General features: G+C 47.9%; 1 protein-coding gene across 1 annotated transcript in view; it reads left to right on the forward strand.

Moving 5' to 3' along the window:
• LOC128828096 (complement C3-like) overlaps positions 1-18,956 on the forward strand; it is a 54,351-nt gene that overhangs the window by 1,262 nt on the left and 34,133 nt on the right. Inside the window, exons 2-12 of the mRNA XM_054012459.1 lie at positions 2,610-2,802; positions 6,051-6,213; positions 6,882-6,952; positions 7,960-8,054; positions 9,022-9,104; positions 9,265-9,355; positions 9,844-9,946; positions 10,041-10,161; positions 13,014-13,129; positions 16,697-16,843; positions 17,572-17,784. Of these exons, the coding sequence (XP_053868434.1) occupies positions 2,610-2,802; positions 6,051-6,213; positions 6,882-6,952; positions 7,960-8,054; positions 9,022-9,104; positions 9,265-9,355; positions 9,844-9,946; positions 10,041-10,161; positions 13,014-13,129; positions 16,697-16,843; positions 17,572-17,784 (1,396 nt within the window). The remainder of the gene's footprint in view (positions 1-2,609; positions 2,803-6,050; positions 6,214-6,881; positions 6,953-7,959; positions 8,055-9,021; positions 9,105-9,264; positions 9,356-9,843; positions 9,947-10,040; positions 10,162-13,013; positions 13,130-16,696; positions 16,844-17,571; positions 17,785-18,956) is intronic.

Here is an 18,956-nt window from a genome sequence, read left to right on the forward strand (position 1 = left end):
GGGAAGGGATCTTGGTGCCAGGGGCTGGCAGTGATAAAAGGGAGGAGGCAGGAACAGGTAGTTTGATTTGATTTGGTGCTGCCCCCTATGGCCAGGCCAAACGATGGATGTGACACTGAGCGGGTGACAGAGGGAAACTCCGAGGGAATCCCCCCTTCAGAACTGGGGGGAGGGGGCTGCTTAAAGGTTCATCCTACCTCAGGGGCCTGCTGAGCCAGTGAGAAGCCAGAAGCTGCGTGAGATGCATTGATGTGTCAGGATGACCCAACTCACCTACGGAGCCTGTCCCCACCCTCCCCATGGTGCTGGAGCGGCTGCCGTCTGGGCGCCAGACTTCGGGGTGGTAGCCAGACGTCTGGATGTAGGTCTGGGTTTTGCAGCTTGACCCACTGGGAATGCACCACGGTGGGCTGCAGGCCAGATGCGCAGACCTCGGTGCAGCTTTCCCCAAAAGGTTCCAGAGATTTATGAAACCTGTTTCTGAGCCTGGGCCAACTTTCAGGAAAGGAGCAGGGAGGATTCTCCCAGGAGGGAGAGAGGAGATTTGGTAGCCACCGTGCAGCGCTTACTCCAGGTCTCACCCCTGACCTGCGTCTCTAGGATTTTTCAGAGGAACATCAGGGGCTACCTGGTCCATTTTGACAGCGCTCTGGTGGACGGCTGGTACCAAGCACACGCCCTGCTTAGATGCTCCTGGTATTGCCTGCGGAGCAGATGAGCAGTAAACACGGCCCATGCTCGACGACTCCCCAGCGCAGCATGCTCCTCTCTAGGCAGGGTCAGGCCGTGCAAAGGGCAGCACATTCCAGAGGGCTCCGTAACAGGGTCACACACGCTGGCTGCAGACCGTACGATCGGAGTTGATGGAATGCAGGACACAGTATCGCCCTCTCCAACGGGCACTGGGGTCAGCACCAGCTCAGATGGGAGAGCTCCTTCTACTGAGCCCCCCAACCTGCTCCCTGCAGCACAGCGCCCCCTAGCACCGCACTGGGGTATTGGGGTCAGCACTGACTGCCAGGGGAGAGCGCCCCCTGCTGTGCCCCCCACCGTGCCAGATTAAAGAATTTTGGGGCCTTGTATGCACTATGGAAATGGTGGGGAAGTGTGTGGCCGGGGTGTTGGGTCCTACCCCTAGGGAGTGGGGGGACCTAGGAGGGTATAGGAGAGTGAGCTCACAGCACAGTTACCCCATATGGTGGTTCTTGTCCCATGGGGCTGGCGTGGCTCCTTGCTCCAGCCCATTGGCTGTCACCATAGTGCACCAGCAGGGGCAGAGCCTCTGTTTCCATTCTGGTCTGGCGCCATTGGCTCACCTGCCCCAAGCTGGACTTTGATGGGCCAAAACAAATAATCTGGCATGCTTTGTTCACCTCCCCGCCCAAGTGGCCAGGCACCCCTGGAGATGGGGGCTCAGTGCAAGAGCACTGAGTACATGTGGGTTAAACTATGCCTGCCCCCCCCCCCCAGCACAGCACTAGCATCAAACTGGGGCATGCAGATATGCACAGAGTTGGAAGAGAGCACCCCCTACGGGGCCAGCCACCACTTAACTGGTTGCAATGCAGCACCCCCAGCACCATGCCAGGGCATTGGGGTCAGCACTGACTTAAAGGGAAGAGCATTAGGCCGGGGGACACATCTACTCACAGCAATTTTCAGTAGGGACAGGGAGTGCAAAAACCCTGAACTTTTCACCTATGTGTGTGTGTGTGTGTGATCTTTATCTGGTATGAAAAACTCAGGTCCAATCATCTGTCACCCTTTTTACCGGAGTGACACTCAGAGAACTTGGCTGACATTTAGCAAAACTTTTTATTTCCCTCCAGGCCTACTTCCTTGTGAATTCACAACACTGTGGGTGATGTAATCAGTCAAGCGTTTCGCAAGACGGCAACCCTGCTTTAATTCCATTGCCTGAGGGGGGATTTTCCAGACAGCTTAGATGATTTAGGGGCAAAGTCAACTGGACTTGGAAGGGCTTGTCTCCATGAAGAGTTAGTTCACAGCAAACTGAGGTGGAAATCTACCCCCCACTGCACACTAACTGTCTGTGAGGACACTGTTAATGTGCACTAACAGTTCCTTAGTGCACTTTGTCTTCATGCACCTTGGGCCCCAGCGGCCGAGGCCCTGCTGCAATTTTTAGGCACCAGCTCGATCAGAGCTAGCACCTGTGTGCCCTGGTCTACATTTAACATTTAGGTCAACCTAGCTACATTGCCCAGGGGTTTAAGCAGTACTGTAGTTAAGCCAACCTAACTGCCGGTGTAGATGCGGCTAGGTTGATGGAGGAATGGATGGTGCATTATCTACACCGACAGAAAAAGCCTGTAGTGTAGACAAGCCCTATGTCTATCCAATTGAGAGTCACGCCTCCCAGCGGCTGTGTAGACATACCCCTAGGGGCAGGAACTCTCTCTTACTCTGTGTTTGTACCGTGCCTCAGTCGCTGTTGGGATTTCAAGATGCTGCTGTAAAGCAAATAATAAATTGCAAACTGCAGTAACAAGCTTAGTATAAAAGCTCCTTGGGGATGTGGGAATCGCAGCCAGTGGGGTTTTAAATACTGACTGAATTAATCACATCGACCTTTTTGCCATTCACAGCTACTCCCTGATCACGCCCAACGTCCTGCGGGTGGAGAGTGAAGAGAGGGTCGTGGTGGAAGCCCATGGCCTCAATTCCCCAGTTGCGGTTACAGTCATTGTGCAGGACTTCCCGCTTAAGAAAAACATCTTATACCAGGTCCAAACCAACCTCAACCCTGAGAATAAGATGATAGGCACAGCCGTAATAAAGGTGGGTAAAACTCCCCATCAGCTGTTTCGTGGCATGCAGGGGGCTCTGGGGGGGAGGGAGAAGAGTGAGGGCATGGCAGGCTCAGGGGAGGGGGCGGGAAGGGGTGGGGTGGAGGCAGGGCCTGTGGCAGAGCCAGGGGTTGAGCAGTGAGCCCCCACACCGGCACATTGGAAAGTTGGCACCTGTAGCTCCTGCCCCAGAGTCGGTGCTTAGACAAGAAGCCGCATATTAACTTCTGAAGAGCCTCATGTGGCTCCGCAGGTTGGCCACTCCTGCCCTCGGTGCTCCAAATTAGGAGGTAGAAGAAAATGTTGAGAGGAAGGATGATCTAGTGGTTAGGGTGCTAGCCTGGGACTCAGAGGACCTGGGTTTGATTTCCATAAGAACATAAGAACGGCCGTACCGGGTCAGTCCAAAGGTCCATCCAGCCCAGGATCCTGTCTACCGACAGTGGCCAATGCTAGATGCCCCAGAGGGAGTGGACCTAACAGGCAATGATCAAGTGATCTCTCTCCTACCATCCATCTCCATCCTCTGACAGACAGAGGCTAGGGACACCATTCCTTACCCATCCTGGCTAATAGCCATTAATGGACTTAACCACCATGAATTTACCCAGTTCTCTTTTAAACGCTGTTATAGTCCTAGCCTTCACAACCTCCTCAGGCAAGGAGTTCCACAAGTTGACTGTGCGCTGCATGAAGAAGAACTTCCTTGTATTTGTTTTAAACCTGCTGCCTATTAGTTTCATTTGGTGGCCCCTAGTTCTTGTATTATGGGAATAAGTAAATAACTTTTCCTTATTCACTTTCTCCACATCACTCATGATTTTATATACCTCTATCATACCCCCCCTTAGTCTCCTCTTTTCCAAGCTGAAGAGTCCTAGCCTCTTTAATCTTTCCTCAGATGGGACCCGTTCCAAACCCTTAATCATTTTAGTTGCCCTTTTCTGAACCTTTTCTAGTGCCAGTATATCTGTTTTGAGATGAGGAGACCACATCTGTATGCAGTATTCGAGATGTGGGCGTACCATCGATTTATATAAGGGCAATAATATATTCTCAGTCTTATTCTCTATCCCCTTTTTAATGATCCCTAACATCCTGTTTGCTTTTTTGACCGCCTCTGCACACTGCGTGGACATCTTCAGAGAACTATCCACGACGACTCCAAGATCTTTTTCCTGACTTGTTGTAGCTAAATTAGCCCCCCCATCATATTGTATGTATAGTTGGGGTTATTTTTTCCAATGTGCATTACTTTACATTTATCCACATTACATTTCATTTGCCATTTTTTTGCCCAATCGCTTAGTTTTGTGAGATCTTTTTGAATTCTTCACAGTCTGCTTTGGACTTAACTATCTTGAGCAGTTTAGTATCATCTGCAAACTTTGCCACCTCACTGTTTACCCCTTTCTCCAGATCATTTATAAATAAATTGAATAGGATTGGTCCGAGAACTGAACCTTGGGGAACACCACTAGTTACCCTTCTCCATTCTGAGAATTTACCATTAATTCCTACCCTTTGTTCCCGATCTTTTAACCAGTTCTCAATCCATGAAAGGACCTTCCCTTTTATCCCTTGACAACTTAATTTATATAAGAGCCTTTGGTGAGGGACCTTGTCAAAGGCTTTCTGGAAATCTAAGTACACTATGTCCACTGGATCCCCCTTGTCTACATGTTTGTTGACCCCTTCAAAGAACTCTAATAGATTAGTAAGATACGATTTCCCTTTACAGAAACCATGTTGACTATTGCTCAACAGTTTATGTTTTTCTATGTGTCTGACAATTTTATTCTTAACTATTGTTTCGACTAAAACAATAGTCCAGCTGTGTCACAGACTCTCCCTGAGTCCTTGGGTAAGTCACTTAGTTGCTCTGTGTCTCAGTTTTCCCATCTGTGAAATAGAGATAATAGCACTTCTTTATTTTGTGGGGGGGGAGGGAAAGGGTCATGCTGTGAGGGTACATGCATTAAAGTTGAGGCACTTGGGTAATAATATACTGACATGTTAATAAGGGCCATGTAATAACTTAAATAGATAAACTGAATCACAGTGAGATCTAACATAGATTATCAGGGTTGGAAGGGACCTCAGGAGGTATCTAGTCCAACCCCCTGCTCAAATCAGGATCAATCCCCAGACAGATTTTTGCCCCAGATCCCTAAATGGCCACCTCAAGAATTAAGCTCACAACCCTGGGTTTAGCAGGCCAATGCTCAAACCACTGAGCTATCTCTCCCAGATATTAGTTCTGTTGCTTAAAGCATGACTGGGGGAGATACTCAGGTATTGTGGTGGTGGGGGTGGTACAAGAACTTGTACTGAACAAAACATGCCAATGACACGATTTTGTTCATTTTTTGGCATTTTCCATTGCATAAAAAAAAGACGACATTTTTTGGCATTTTCCATTGCATAAAAAAAAGACGACATTTTCCATTGCATAAAAAAAAGACGACAATGAAATGGTTAAAGTCACAAGAGTTTTGGTGAATACTTTGGTCTTAATTCCTGTTAACACGTCAAAGCCAATTATTTGTGTCTCAGCTGACTTGGGAGCATCTTCATTCAATGCACCGAGGTTCTGTGGTCAGGTACATAACCATATGCACTATGGCTCGTGTTTGCACTGCCTGGGAAACTTGCTCAGAGTTTGCCAAGTCCTGTCCCTAGTCTGCACTGGGCACAGCAGCATTGCTGGGTGGGGTTCCCTGGTGGAGCAGGATTCTCGTTGTGAGTTGATCCAAAGTCTTGGCCAAGAATGGAGAGTTGTGGGGACAGAGGGAAGGTCTCCAAGATGTTACAGTTTTAGGGGAGCACAGTAGGAATAGTCGGGAGCACATCAGTGCAGTAGAACTGACTTCAGCCGGGCACCCATGGGATGCCCTTTGGTTAACAAACATTCCATATAACAGGAGGTGACCAGACAATGGGTACTGGGCTGTCCAAATGGTCTGGCCTGATACACTGGTGGTGACCTACGCTGACTCTGTGCCATCTTGGGAATCCCCCTCCACCTGGGGAATTCCCCAATGAGGAGACCCACCATCTTCTCGCAGCTGTGTAAGCTGCTGGAAGAACTGCATGTAGAACGGGTTAGTAAAAGGCCATGATTTCTTATGGATTCTTTCCATGTATAACTTAAGCATCATTAAAACTTTTGCGTAGAACATCCCTTGTGGTGGTGAGTAAAAGCAGGAAGAACTCATCCATGCTCTTCTTCTCATGCAGGTTCCCACCAAAGACATAAAGAAAGATTCCAGACAAAACCAGTATGTTGTAGTCAAGGCTACGTTCCCTCAGCAAACCCTGGAGAAAGTGGTTCTGGTCCATTTCCACAGTGGATACATCTTTATCCAGACGGATAAAACCATCTATACACCCGGGTCTACAGGTACTGCCTTCCCCTGGTCTCTTCTAATGGGAAGGGGTGGGAGCTGCTGATGTCATGTCCTATCTACAGCAGGGCTCCCGGGTCATATCCTGTGCATATTGCTTTGGTTGTTGTCTGGTTGAAGATGGAGGACAGTTGGAGCAGAGACTCTGCCACCACCAATTTGCAATATTTCATCCTTCACCATTGTCCTAGCTGGAATGTCCCATTGAGTGTTAGATACTGAAAGACTGGGTGGGCCATGGGATTGTGAATGGGTGATGGAACTTTTCAAATCACAGTGACTGGTTCTGCTCCATCTTGTACCGAGATACATGTCCCCATCTGACGACCGTCCCAAAGCCTGTGTGAAATAGGGTCTGCTAATCCCAGCCCATTCAGAGCAGGACAGGTCCCTGCAATGACAAAGCCTGCCCACCTGGTATGTAGCGACAGGGGAGAAATGCAAGACAACACCCTAAAGAAAAAAGCCATGGAGATCTCAGACTGTAGAAAGAGGCTATCGTGAAACAACCCCTGATGGGGCTGATGGCTCAGATCCTCCGTGGAGTTAGGCACCAAACTCCCGTTGGTTTCAATCAAACTTAGACACCTAAGTAGATTTGAGGATCTGGGCCAAGGCGTCTATCAGTTAACAACATCCCTCTCTTCTCTCTTTATTTTCTCAGTCCTCTACCGGATCTTCACCGTGGGTCACAAACTGGAACCGGTGTCTAAGACAGTGATCGTGGAGTTTGAGGTGAGGTCGCTGTTCTGAGTGAGCCCGTGGGGGAACAGGTGGGTTTAGCCACTTGTCTGGGTAACGCGCAGCAATTTATTGTGACTGAGGAGGCTGCATAGAACCCCTGCGTGTAGCAGCAACATGGTACGGCCGGGAGAAAAGCAAATGATTGTCTGAGGTCTCTCCTTGCAAACCTCTGGCGTCCAAATTCTCCTCCAGTCATCAGGGAGGTTACAAAGTCTGCAGGGGCAGCAGCCAGACAGCTCTCAGGGGAGGTCCCGCGGTTCTGCAATGGTGTTAACGCTTGAGGAAAGTTGCGTGGAGTTCTTTGGGAAGAGCCAGGCAGGTGCTTGTCTGGGGAGGCTGAAGACAAGGAGGCATTGCCAGGAGCCCTTTGAAGGACGTGTAAAGTGGTGGCAGGAACAGGGCTTATAGCTCCAGACGTTAGTCCTCTTAAGGCCCTTTCCACTGGGCTTTATGATCCATAAAATAAAGCAAATCAGCTGCAATCCCCTGGGCAATAATCCCCTGGGGTTTCCTCACCTCAGCCAGCTGGGAGTGGAGAGAACACATCTGTCCCTTCAGTTCCTCTTTGACTCGGTTTCCCCTTTCTTTGACACTCTGCCCTGAGCAGCAGCATAACCAGCTGGGGCCTTGCGATGGGGAGCAGCTGTGTCTGGCAGAGCGACGCAGCCCTTGGGGCAGCTCCAAGGTTTGCAGATAGCTCAGGGTTAAGCCTGGCGTCTGCAAGATTCTGCCGTGGAGGCTCTTAAGTCTTCCGAGCTGCTTCCTTGAGTTCTTTGGTGGCCTCGCTGAGCCAGGTCAGGAGAGATTTGTCGGTTTTTCCAGTGTCTCTGGCTAGTTAAGAAATTCCAACCAATCAGTGGAGTCCAGATTGTTACATGCTATTGTTGGAAGTATGGAGAACCTTCCACTGGCCCAGGAATGTAAACGTGGCAGATGATGTTGTTAAGAGCAATTAACAGCATTTTTCAACCTAAACTCTCAACTTGTTTCCTTTCCAGACCCCTGAGTCCATTATTGTCAAGCAGATTCCCATCTCCGCCCCCTTGAAATCAGGCATCTTCTCCCTGAGCCACGGCTTACCGGAGATTATCAGGTAGATTGCCCTGATGTTACTATGCCTGGACGGAGCAGAGCTTTGCAGGAGTTGGGAAGAGAAGCAGAAGAGATGATGTGGAGCTAGTTACTGTGTGTGGCCCATCAGCTAGATCATCTCCTACAGGCATTTCCAAGTGACGTGGAGAAAACAAACTCTCCTGCCACATACCCAGTCTTGGCATAATTTGATTTGTATTTGTTATAGTTTTGATGGATAATCATATGGCCAAATACACAAGGTATAAAGGATAAAGCCTTAAATCAAACTGTAGTAAGTTCTCAAGCTGCATTTTTTTTGCTTTGCCTATCTGTAAATTTCGATATTAGCGATGGAAATGTGTGTTTGTCGGTATGCGTGTGCACAGTGAAATCAATGACACATATCGATAAAATCTAATCTTTCCAAGTCTACGCAGACACCAGAATGAAGCTGCACTGACTTCCTTGCCATTACTCCTGATTTATTCCAGAGTATGTGAAGGCAGGATTAGGCCCTGTTGGCCTGTTTTTCAAAAGTGCTGAGCACCGTACCTCCCATTCAGTGTGCTCAACTACTCTGAAAATTATGTCAGTGAGCTGGTGAGCGAGGGCCCTGATTTTGGTATGGATCGGAGTTTCCTTAAGTTTGAGGGTGTTTGATTGAGGGTTTTGGTCCACGCAGACTGTAGAAACAAGTGCTGGCCACAAAGTTTAGATCCAAACTTCCCAAACCTTGCTGGCCAAAGGTTGAGGTTTTGTTCCAAGTCCCTACCTCTAGTTCTGGTTCATGAGAACATCTAGGTGCAGCAAAAAATGACTTGTCTGAGGTTCCCTGTGGTTCCCTCAAGACGGCTTGAATTCCATGTATGACTCAGATTTAGCTTCAGGACCCGATAAAATTACTGGAGAAACAAGTGAGGCAGGTGGGCCTTGCGAAATGTGCGTGTTAAGTGCATTCAGTGTTCCTTCTTATTTCCTTCCTGCAGTCTGGGAACCTGGAAGATCACGGCCAAGTACGAAGACTCCCCTCAGCAGACCTTCAGTGCGCAATTTGATGTTAAGGAGTACGGTAAGAATCCAGCACCCACTGGGCCCAGGCTCAGGGAGTGGGTCTGTCTCTATTCTCCTGATACCATCTTGGAGCAGTCTCTCCATTCGTATTGGCTTTGCTGGCAACCCACCCTTTCCTACAAACTCAATGTTCTCCTCTTCCCCTCTCATTTCTCCAGTGTTGCCGAGTTTCGAAGTCATATTGGAACCGTCTGAGAAGTTTTTATACATTGATAGCAATGAAGACTTCAGGGTTTCTATCACTGCGAGGTGAGTCTGTGAGCAGGTGGAAGGGATCAGCTGAGTGGGGTATCAACCACCGGTTTTAGTGCAGAAAGAAACCTAAATCTTGCGTCACTTTGGGAATGTTCTCCACTAATTATTTTTTTTTTCATGAAGAGCATCGTTTTTCCATGGAAAATTCTTTTTTTTTTTCATCCAGAAACCAACGTCCAAAAATGGAAAAAAAATTGTCCGAAAACCTTGTGATTCAGAAATGCTGGCGCAGTGCCTCACGGGAGTTGCCATTCGGGTGTTTCATTCTTCTATTCTTCTCCAGGGGCTGGGCTTGCTAGCTGGACTTAAACTCCCATAATGCACCATAGCCATGATGGTCCCCTTCTCCTTAACATGGTGGATCATGGGAGATATAGACTGACCAAGGAGCTGGGCCTATAGAGGAGAATGGTGGCATGAGGCCATAATATTCAGCAATAGGTTTTCTTCTGGCTTCTCTTATCCATCCTTATCTCCTCCAGATACCTATATGGGAAAAAACTAGATGGCAATGCCTTTGTCCTCTTTGGGGTGAAGATGGATGATGAGAAGAGGAGTATCCCGCAGTCTCTCAAGAGAATCTCGGTAATTCCTGTTCTCGGCTGTGTGGGGGGGGAGGGATTCACGCCTCCTGGGAAACTGTGTGGGTGAGGTCATGAAACTCTCTCTCCCTTTCTAGATAGAAGATGGAGATGGGGAAGCAACACTGACCAGAGCGATGCTGCGGGCTCGGTTCGCCAACCTCAACGAACTGGTTGGCCACTCGCTCTACGTCTCTGTCACCGTTTTGACAGAATCTGGTGAGCATCAGCAATAAGTGCAAAGCCAAGTGCTTTATTCCCGGGGTGTTCCAAACCGGTGCCGAGTGCAGTTCAAGGTGTTGATTTAGATGCATAAAGCCCTATCTGCTTTGGGTTCTGCAGATCTTAAAGGCTGCAGGCCAGATTCTGATCTCATTCGCTCTGGGGTAAACCTGGTGTGAGGGTTGCTCCCCCCTCCAGGGTGCCACCTGATGTATTGGGGTATCACTGAGCCTGCCTGTTCCACCAGCCTGGGCTCCCTTACACTGTTCTGCTGAGCCAGGCCCTCTCAAGCCTCCTCCAGCACAGACACAGGTAGGGACACGCCCAGCTGCAGAAATCAGCACTGCACTGGAAGGCTTCAGCTAAGGAATTTCCCAGCACTCAAGTGCACTCCCCCTCTGGAGTGTAAACCCCAAATTGTACTGTCTTGCACTGCACAGAGAACTGTACAGCGTAAGCCCTGAAATCTGCCCCCTCCCTCAATGTGGAGGATGGTATGCACAGCTTTTTACTCCCCAGTTATGAATTCCACAAACTGGTTTTAGAGAAAACAAAAACAAGTTTATTAACTACAAAAGATAGGTATTAAGTGATTATAAAGCATTGCAAACAGATCAAAGCAGATTACCCAGCAAACAAAACAAAAACACAATATAAGCTGAGATACTAAAGAAACTGGTTACAAGCTGTTATTTCTCACCCTAAAGGTTGTTTAGGCAGATTACAGAGTTTCTTGAAGGCAAGCTGCTCTTGCTTGCAGCTTCAAACTCCAGGTATTTCTTTCACAGACCAGACACACTCTAGCCTGAGTTCAGTCCTGTCTTCCCCAGATCAGTCTTAGGTGTGTTTACAGCAGTCACCTGGGGTGAAGATTCAGTGAAGAACCGACCCTGATTATCTCACTTCCCTGCCTTAAATAGGTTTCACATATAGCGGGAATCCTTTGTCTTCCAGTATCAGAGGGGTAGCCATGTTAGTCTGGATCGGTAAAAAGCAACAAAGTCCTGTGGCACCTTATAGACTAACAGATGTATTCACCCACAAAAGCTTAAGCTCCAATACATCAGCTTATAAGGTGCCACAGGAGTCTTTGTTGCTTGTCTTCCAGTGTGATTCCCATCTCTGGCCAGTGGAAAAGTTCTAATTTTATTATGGAGTCTAGTATCAGGTGACTTAATCACATGACCCTGCAGCCATAACTCCAAGTCCATTTGCAGCATCCCTGGGAGATGGGAGATTACCCTCTTCAAAGTCCTATTGTTCTCCCTAATAGTCTAATAGTCTATTGACTTGTATCCAGCTAGCCAGCCAGACTGTTTGCATTTTGTGGGCATTCTCCAGGTGCAAACACTTTTGTAGTACAGATTTATAGTCAATATTTCTAACTTAAGATACAATGATACAGGCATACAAATGGGATACTCATATTCAGTAAATCAGAACCTTTCCAATGATAGCTCACAAGACCCATCTTGCATAAAACACATCTTAGTTATGCTATAATCATATAATAACAATATTTCTATGAAGAATATGGGGTGTAGTGTCACACCTGGAATAACTCCAGATTTACACCAGTGAAAGTAGCTTGAAACAATTGGCCCTTTGTTTTCTGTGCATTGCACCTTTCCATTTCTAAGAGCTCTGGGTCAGCTCTTAGGGATGGTCTAGGCATACTTACTCTTGCCTCAGTGTGTGGGATGGACTAGATGACTCCTTGAGGTCCCTTCCAGCTCTACATAGCTATGATTTCTAAACTTTCCCTGCAGAGGGAGCAGCCATTCTGTTCCGAGCAGCTGTAGCTTGTTACAGATGAAGCTAGTAACTGAAAGCCTGTGCCGTTGCACGGTTCTGGTAATTGGGCCAAGTAATCCAAACAACCAATGACATTACTGCATGCAAATTAGTAGTAGAGTAAAGGTGGTGATTGGTTGGTTGAGTTGTGTCTGATATCACAATGGTCTAGAACTGTTGGCATGGCACATGTGTTACTGGAGTTTTACACCAGCCTGGTAAAGGCAGAATGGCTGGGGACTTAAAAATTGGCCTGTAACAGACTTCAAATCCTGGTGACGATTGAACCTGGTGATATTGTAAGTAAAAAGAGCCCTTCTCTTGTTTGTATAGCTGCTTCCATCACTTCACACAGAAGCAACAGATGTTCTAGGCTTCGGTGTGGTACATAGACAGAGTGACAGTCCTGGAATCTTATAATATAGATACACACACACACACTTTGCTCTCTCTCTCCCAGAGACTTTGTTTTTGTTCTTTCTTGTTGCTTCTTTAAAAGCTAAAATAAGTAGTTTTAGCATGAAAGGGACTGATTCTGTTTTCACTGCTACAGTGCCGCTGACTGCAGGGGAGTTATTCCTGATTTATACTGGCATGAGAACAGAATTAGGGTCAACATCCTGCAGTAATGCCAACCCCTAACGTGCAAAAATCACAAGTTATTCCCCCCGCTGCCAAAATCACGGGATCATATTAAAAATCATGAGTTTTTTTTTAAAATAGTAAACTTTGCGTGTTTTTCTTTCCCTTCTGACTGTGGAGGCGTTAGATCACACCTGGGACGTGTTTTCAAGCTTTTCTCTGCAACCAGGAGGGTTAGAAACTTATTTCTTCTTTTAAACAACAGCTGAGATTCTCATGCCATATGGTGATTCTAGCAGCTGGGGCTTGAAGACAAGGAATTAAAACAGGAGACTCATGATAAACTCGTAAGAATCAGCAGCACTGAATCAACATCTGACCATGGCCTATTCCTTGTGTTTTACTCTGGACCTTAAGGACAAAACCTGTATTCCCTAGCTCAGTTTTAATTGACCCATGGCTTCTCTCTGCAGGCAGCGACATGGTGGAAGCGGAGAGAACCGGAATTAGCATTGTGACATCTCCCTATCAGATCCACTTCACAAAAACACCCAAGTACTTCAAGCCGGGGATGCCATTTGAACTCATGGTAATATCTCTTCTTCTGAATCATGCCCACTGTTGCCTGAGGTGTATAAAGAGGAGAGAACTATGGGTACTAGGGTGATGAGGGTGGTATAAGAACTTAGACCAGAAACAAAGGGCCACATTCCGATCTCAGTTACACCAACCTAATTCCAGTGTGACTCCACTAAATGCAATGGAATCACTCTATATTTACACCAGACTAACAAGAGCAGAGTCTGGCCCAAAAGCTGACAGCAAATACAAGGTGTGGAATGGCACCAGCTACAGGCTTGGCCCAAAATGTGCCCTGTGGTCACTCGTGTACCACGGGATGATATTCCCTGGACTGTGTGTTAGTTGCTGGGGCTTCAGGCTTTTCTGACTGTAGAGGGGAATTGGGCACAGGTGAGGAGTTCCAAAGAGGGGGGGATTTGCAGAACTAGGGGGCAGAGGGATCATTGTGGATAGGAGGATGTGGGGGAATTTCAAAAGTGGCACTGACAGAATGATTCTTCTCCCAGCGAGTTAGACTGCATTACAGGGGGAGAAATATTATGCTCCTAAAATTTTGAACCAATCAGCATCAGTCCTCTTGTCTGCAGAGAATATGGTTTGGGGTCCCACGCTCCTCCGGGGTTGAAGAGTTTGTGAAGGGAATTTAGTATTTTTCTGTCAGCAGGCGTGTAAGACTATAAATTAGCAGAGAACTGAAGCAATTATCTTTGGCTGCAGACCAAAGGTGCATAAATGAGTAATTGATGACCACAGTAATGAGCAGGTTAAGTCCATTTCTTATCTGGATACTTGCTTTAGGGACAGTGGTGAATGAGATAAACATAAAAAGGAGTCAAAGGGCTGAACCGTAAGATCCATGCAAGTAGCTATTTGTTTTTCTTGTGTGCCTGGGGGTAATTTAATTGCACCGGCTCTCTGAATGCTTAGGGCTAACGTGGCTGCTCAAATTTTATACCATGTGGAAATTTGGGGCTGGAAAGTTCTTAGGTCCGAGGTGCTGACTTTCTGATTTCCCGGGGGTGCTCGACCCCCACTCTGTCCCAGGCCCCACCCCCACTCCACTCCTTCCCCCAAGGCACAACCCCGCCTCTTCCCGCCCCCACTCTGCCTGCCTGCTCCTCCCCCTCCCACCCCAGCACCTCCTGCCCACTGTTGAACTGATCCTCGGTGGGCAGGAAGCACTGGGAGGGAGGCACTAGGAGGGAGGGGAAGGAGCTGATCGGTGAGGCCTGCTGGTGGGTGCTGAACACCCACTATTTTTTTCCCCGTGGGTACTCCAGTCCCAGAGCACCCACAGAGTCGGCGCCTATGCTTAGGTCATTAGAGGTAGTGCAAAATACATTCTTGAGGAGAATGCTTGATCTTCTTAACTAAACCCCAGCTGATTTACGTAGGACAGAGGTTGGTGAATGTTCTACATCAGCCAAAGCCCAATATGTAAGGGTTGGTGTCAGAGTAGGAATGAATTTACGTCACCTACCAAGGTTATGTTTGGAGCAACAGCGTAATAGGTTTAAACCTTTAAAATGCCCTTGGCTTTTGCAAGGCCATTGATCTCTGCCGTATTGAGGGTTTTAAGAGCCAGGTCTAGTCAGCACTCAAAGGGTATGTCTAGACTGCAGTCACGGGGTGCGACTGGAGCTCAAGCTGACATCGCTGAACTAGCTTCCATCACCTAGCTTGGGTCCAGGAACAGTGAAACTGCGGCAGAGCTAGCTATACAAGCCCACCCTGGACCCTGGATAATTACTCACGGGGCCAGCCCGCGCTGATGCTCACGCTGCCTTGGCTTCACCGTTCCAGGACCCAAACTAGTGAGATTAAAGCTAGCCTGGGTACTGTTGTCAGACGCCACCGGTGTGGTGCTCTGCTCTGTTTAATGTTGATAACAGTCAGCTGTGTGTGTGTGTGTTCTCTCTGTGTGCTGCCCTGTCTCTGCGCAGATCGCTGACACAACAGACCCTGAGAGAACCCCCAATGACCACAGACTCCAATAAGGTACGAAGGCCCCCGGCCAGGTTTATTGTCAAATGAAACACAGTAATAGTTTCCAGCAGTCTCTACAGGACATACTACGAATATGTGCCCCCTGACAATGGACCGGCTCAGTCAGTGTCGGGACTCTCCATTACCCCCTAGGCCAGACAAAGACACTGCCCCAGAGATGTATTCTAATACACAGGTACAAACAAGTTACACATCATTCCTGATGGACTGAGGTGCAACTCCTCTATGTAGCAAGGTACAACCCCTCTACGCAGTAAGGTGCCGCCTCTCACCTTGTACATGTTGGTTCGAACAAAACAACTCTCTCCATCATGTTACCCTTTTGCCCGTCTTTAGGATGGGTCGGCCTGTTCTTTGTTATCTGTGTGGAATGTGCAAGTATCTGAGTGTTCTGGTACCTTTTAGGTATGTGTCTTTTTGCAACATCCCCCCTTTCCTTGCCAGCTTCTGTGAGCAGGGCCTGCCTCTTGCTCACAGCTTAACTTTGCTTTATGTTAGCAAAATCTCGACCATTACTTTAGTTCAGGCCTCAGGCCTCTTATACAAGGGTTTGTTTCAGGGCCTCATCTTACTACAGATACATCGGCTTGAGCTGCGTTCACACCCTGTGACTGGGTAACACTGACAAGCAGGGTCTGTTGGTGAGCAGGATTGAACCTGGGATCTCCAGAGCTAAATGCATAAGCTGCCACTGCATAAGCTAAAAGCCACATGGCACTTAGCTAAGTCTGTAGTAGACTCATTAATCGCTAAGTGATTGAGATGCCACTAGAGGGGGACAGAGCGCCACAGCCAGCCGGCATGGCATGCATACAACTGCAGCCTAGACATCCCCTAAGTCAGAGTGTGAAAACTTTAATTAACCTCAGAGCTGAAGATATTTGTAACCAACTGGACCGACAGATGTTAGCGCAACAAATACGTCTCCCTGGCTCCCTTATTTAAAGAGCATCCATAGATTCAAGAAATATTTGGAAGTCTTGACTCACTGGCTTGACTACTCCAATCAACTCTACTCCCATCCACTTCCTGTGTGTTAATTGCCACTTGAGAAGTAAATGGCTATCTCCAATCTTGGCTCAGATGCCTTTTGCCTCATTAGCTCAAAAAGCAGAATATTTGTTGGCAGTGATCCTGTTTTGGTTAGATGGGCAGTTGCCTTATTTGCCTGGGGCCAAAACAAGAAAAGACTAGCGTCAAATTAATTTCCTCTCTGGACCTACATGAATCAATTTATTATATTAATTTTTGTATATTGTTTTGCTGGGTATATAAAAGTGTAAACTGAATTTAGGAGCAGGGTTGAAGTTGTGGTTTTTATATTTTTGTATGCTTGTAGTTTTTAAAATGTGTGTGCATTTTGTGGTGTGATACAGCAGATCACTGAGGCCCCATTCCTCAGAGTTATTTACATGCCTAATTCCCATTGAAATCCACGGAAGTTAGGCACCTAAATACCTTTGAGGCTATGGACCTGGATGCTGTACATGCCATTTGATTTGAAGTTAGGATGCAGGGAGCGCTGCATCCCTTGTTTGATGCATCCCTTTTTGATCGTGCCTCTCAGGTCTACGTCACAAACCCTGATGGCTCCCCAGCGCCCCGTGTCCCAGTACAGGCTGAAGGATTCCAGTCGGCTGGGTCGACCCAGGGAGATGGAACTGCCAAGCTGATTATAAACATGCCCGGGGATAGGCAGCAGGTTCCCATCACAGTGAGTAACCTTCAAACACTGAGGCTGGGCTAAGTACTATATGCACCCAGAGGGCAATGCCCTGTTGGTGGCGTTCACTCCCCTCTCATGCACTAAGCAGGAGGTTAACTGAACTCTGTGCATTCCACCTGTACCTGGGGTCAGTTTCCTGTATACCATTGGGTTTTGGAGATGCTCCAATCACCATGTAACCAATGCTCCATCGTGAGGCAAGATGAGATCCCAGAAAACATTGACATGGGCATAGGCAGGTCCAGTTTAGTCCCCTTGCCACAATGAAGGTACCCACCATGCAGCAAAGGAGCCTGTAGACAGCGCATGGCTGCTTAGTGTGAAGACCCTGTGAGGTGACACCAGGCTCAAGCTACAAAGCCCGAGAGAACACTGGATCTATCTGTGTCCAGGCGCTTCAGGAGAGAGTCCCTCTTTATATTCATCTCCTGCAAGGGGCAAGGCAGTCTCCTCTGTTCAGGGACATGTTCTCTGACAGTCCAGAAATCTGGAGTCCCAGCAGGACTGTGCTGAAGCGACGGGCCAGTTAAAAGTGACATTTGGCGTTTCTCTGAGGTGTCATGCCTAGAATGGCTGTTAGCAGCAGAATCCACCAACAATGGCGTCTCAGGGAAGCTTCCTTTGCTATTGCTCGTGGTGTGACCCAGCGTGAGGGGCAATAGACCCTAAGCTCACTCCCAGATTCAACTAAGATTTTATCTCCACCTCCCCTGCAGGTAAAAACTGCCCATCCCAACCTCCCAGCAAACCGCCAGGCCTCTAAGTCCATGGTGGCTGAAGCCTATCAGTCCCAAGGAGGGTCTCAAAACTATCTCCATCTGGCGGTGACGGCTTCTGACCTCAAACCTGGAGACAACTTACCTGTGAATTTCCACCTGAAGAGCAACAATCCAGCTGTTCTGAACCAGATCCGGTATTTCACCTACATAGTAAGTGCTGTGTCCCTGGGTCCTGGGATCTCCTGGAACTTAGGCATCATCTGAGTTTCCACCTGTCCTTTAATAGTCCCACTGCATGTAAGGAGAACCTGTAGCAGAGAATTCTTCCCAGTCAGGCAGTATATTCATTGTGTGTCTGTGTAGCAGTGTGTGGCAGGGCCCCCTTGGCTTCTGCCTCTGCTAGGTTCATAAAGTCACTCTGAGACCCTGGGTTTAGTAACTACTGGTGCACTTTATTCTCAGGCTTGTTCCCACCACTGTTTCACCACATACAGGTAACCCTCACTGTCTGCAGGCAGGAGGGAGGGGGAGCTACCTCCCTGCTTTCATTCCCTGCCTTATTCTTTTCTCCTGCTCTCCCCTGGCTTCCTTCCCCTGAGACTTTTATGCATCCACAGTCTAATTAGTAGCAGCTGTCTCCACCTCTCCAATTAGGGCCAGGTTACCTCCAGTCCGCTCTAATTTGTTCCCCTAATGAGGAGTGGGAATGACAGAGGGCTGAAGCTGCAACCCTTTGCCCAGCACCCTGTCGCAGTGTGAATGAAATAATGTCAGTCATGGGGACGACCTCTTATCCACTTCTGGTTACTGATTCCAGGCCCTGTGATAATCAATAGAGCCCACTTCCTCCAGGAGCTGGAGACAGAACCCAGGAGTCCTAACAACCATCCCTCTGCACTCGCTGCTAAACCATACTTCCTCTTCGATGTGCGGATGGAACCAGGAGTCCTGACTCCTCCCCGTGCACTCACTAGAGCATATTTCCTCTGAGAGCTGGGGATGGAACCCAGGAGTCCCAGGTCTCAGTTCCCTGTTCTGAACACTAGACTGCACTGCGACTTTTTCAACGCAGAGTAGAAGGTCAATTCTGTTATTTTTAGAGATGGACAAATCAAATAATAAAGTTGCCATATAGCGCGGATATGAAGTATATTTGGTGAGTGGGATGGGGGAAAGGAGGGGTGGTCTCTGTTGGTGAAACATAAACAGTACTCAGATTTGGGAATCAGATTTGGTGAATATTAGCAACACTGCATCTAGAGCCTATTCCTGCAACACATGGATTTTAGCCTATTTTCCTCTCTCCGCTCAGATGTAAATGCTCATGTGAAAAGTTGCAAGTGACCATCTCTTACTTGTAGAAAACAGGTGGATGGAATCTG

Source organism: Malaclemys terrapin, chromosome 23 (assembly GCF_027887155.1).
Source record: "Malaclemys terrapin pileata isolate rMalTer1 chromosome 23, rMalTer1.hap1, whole genome shotgun sequence".
Lineage (NCBI taxonomy): Eukaryota > Metazoa > Chordata > Testudines > Emydidae > Malaclemys > Malaclemys terrapin.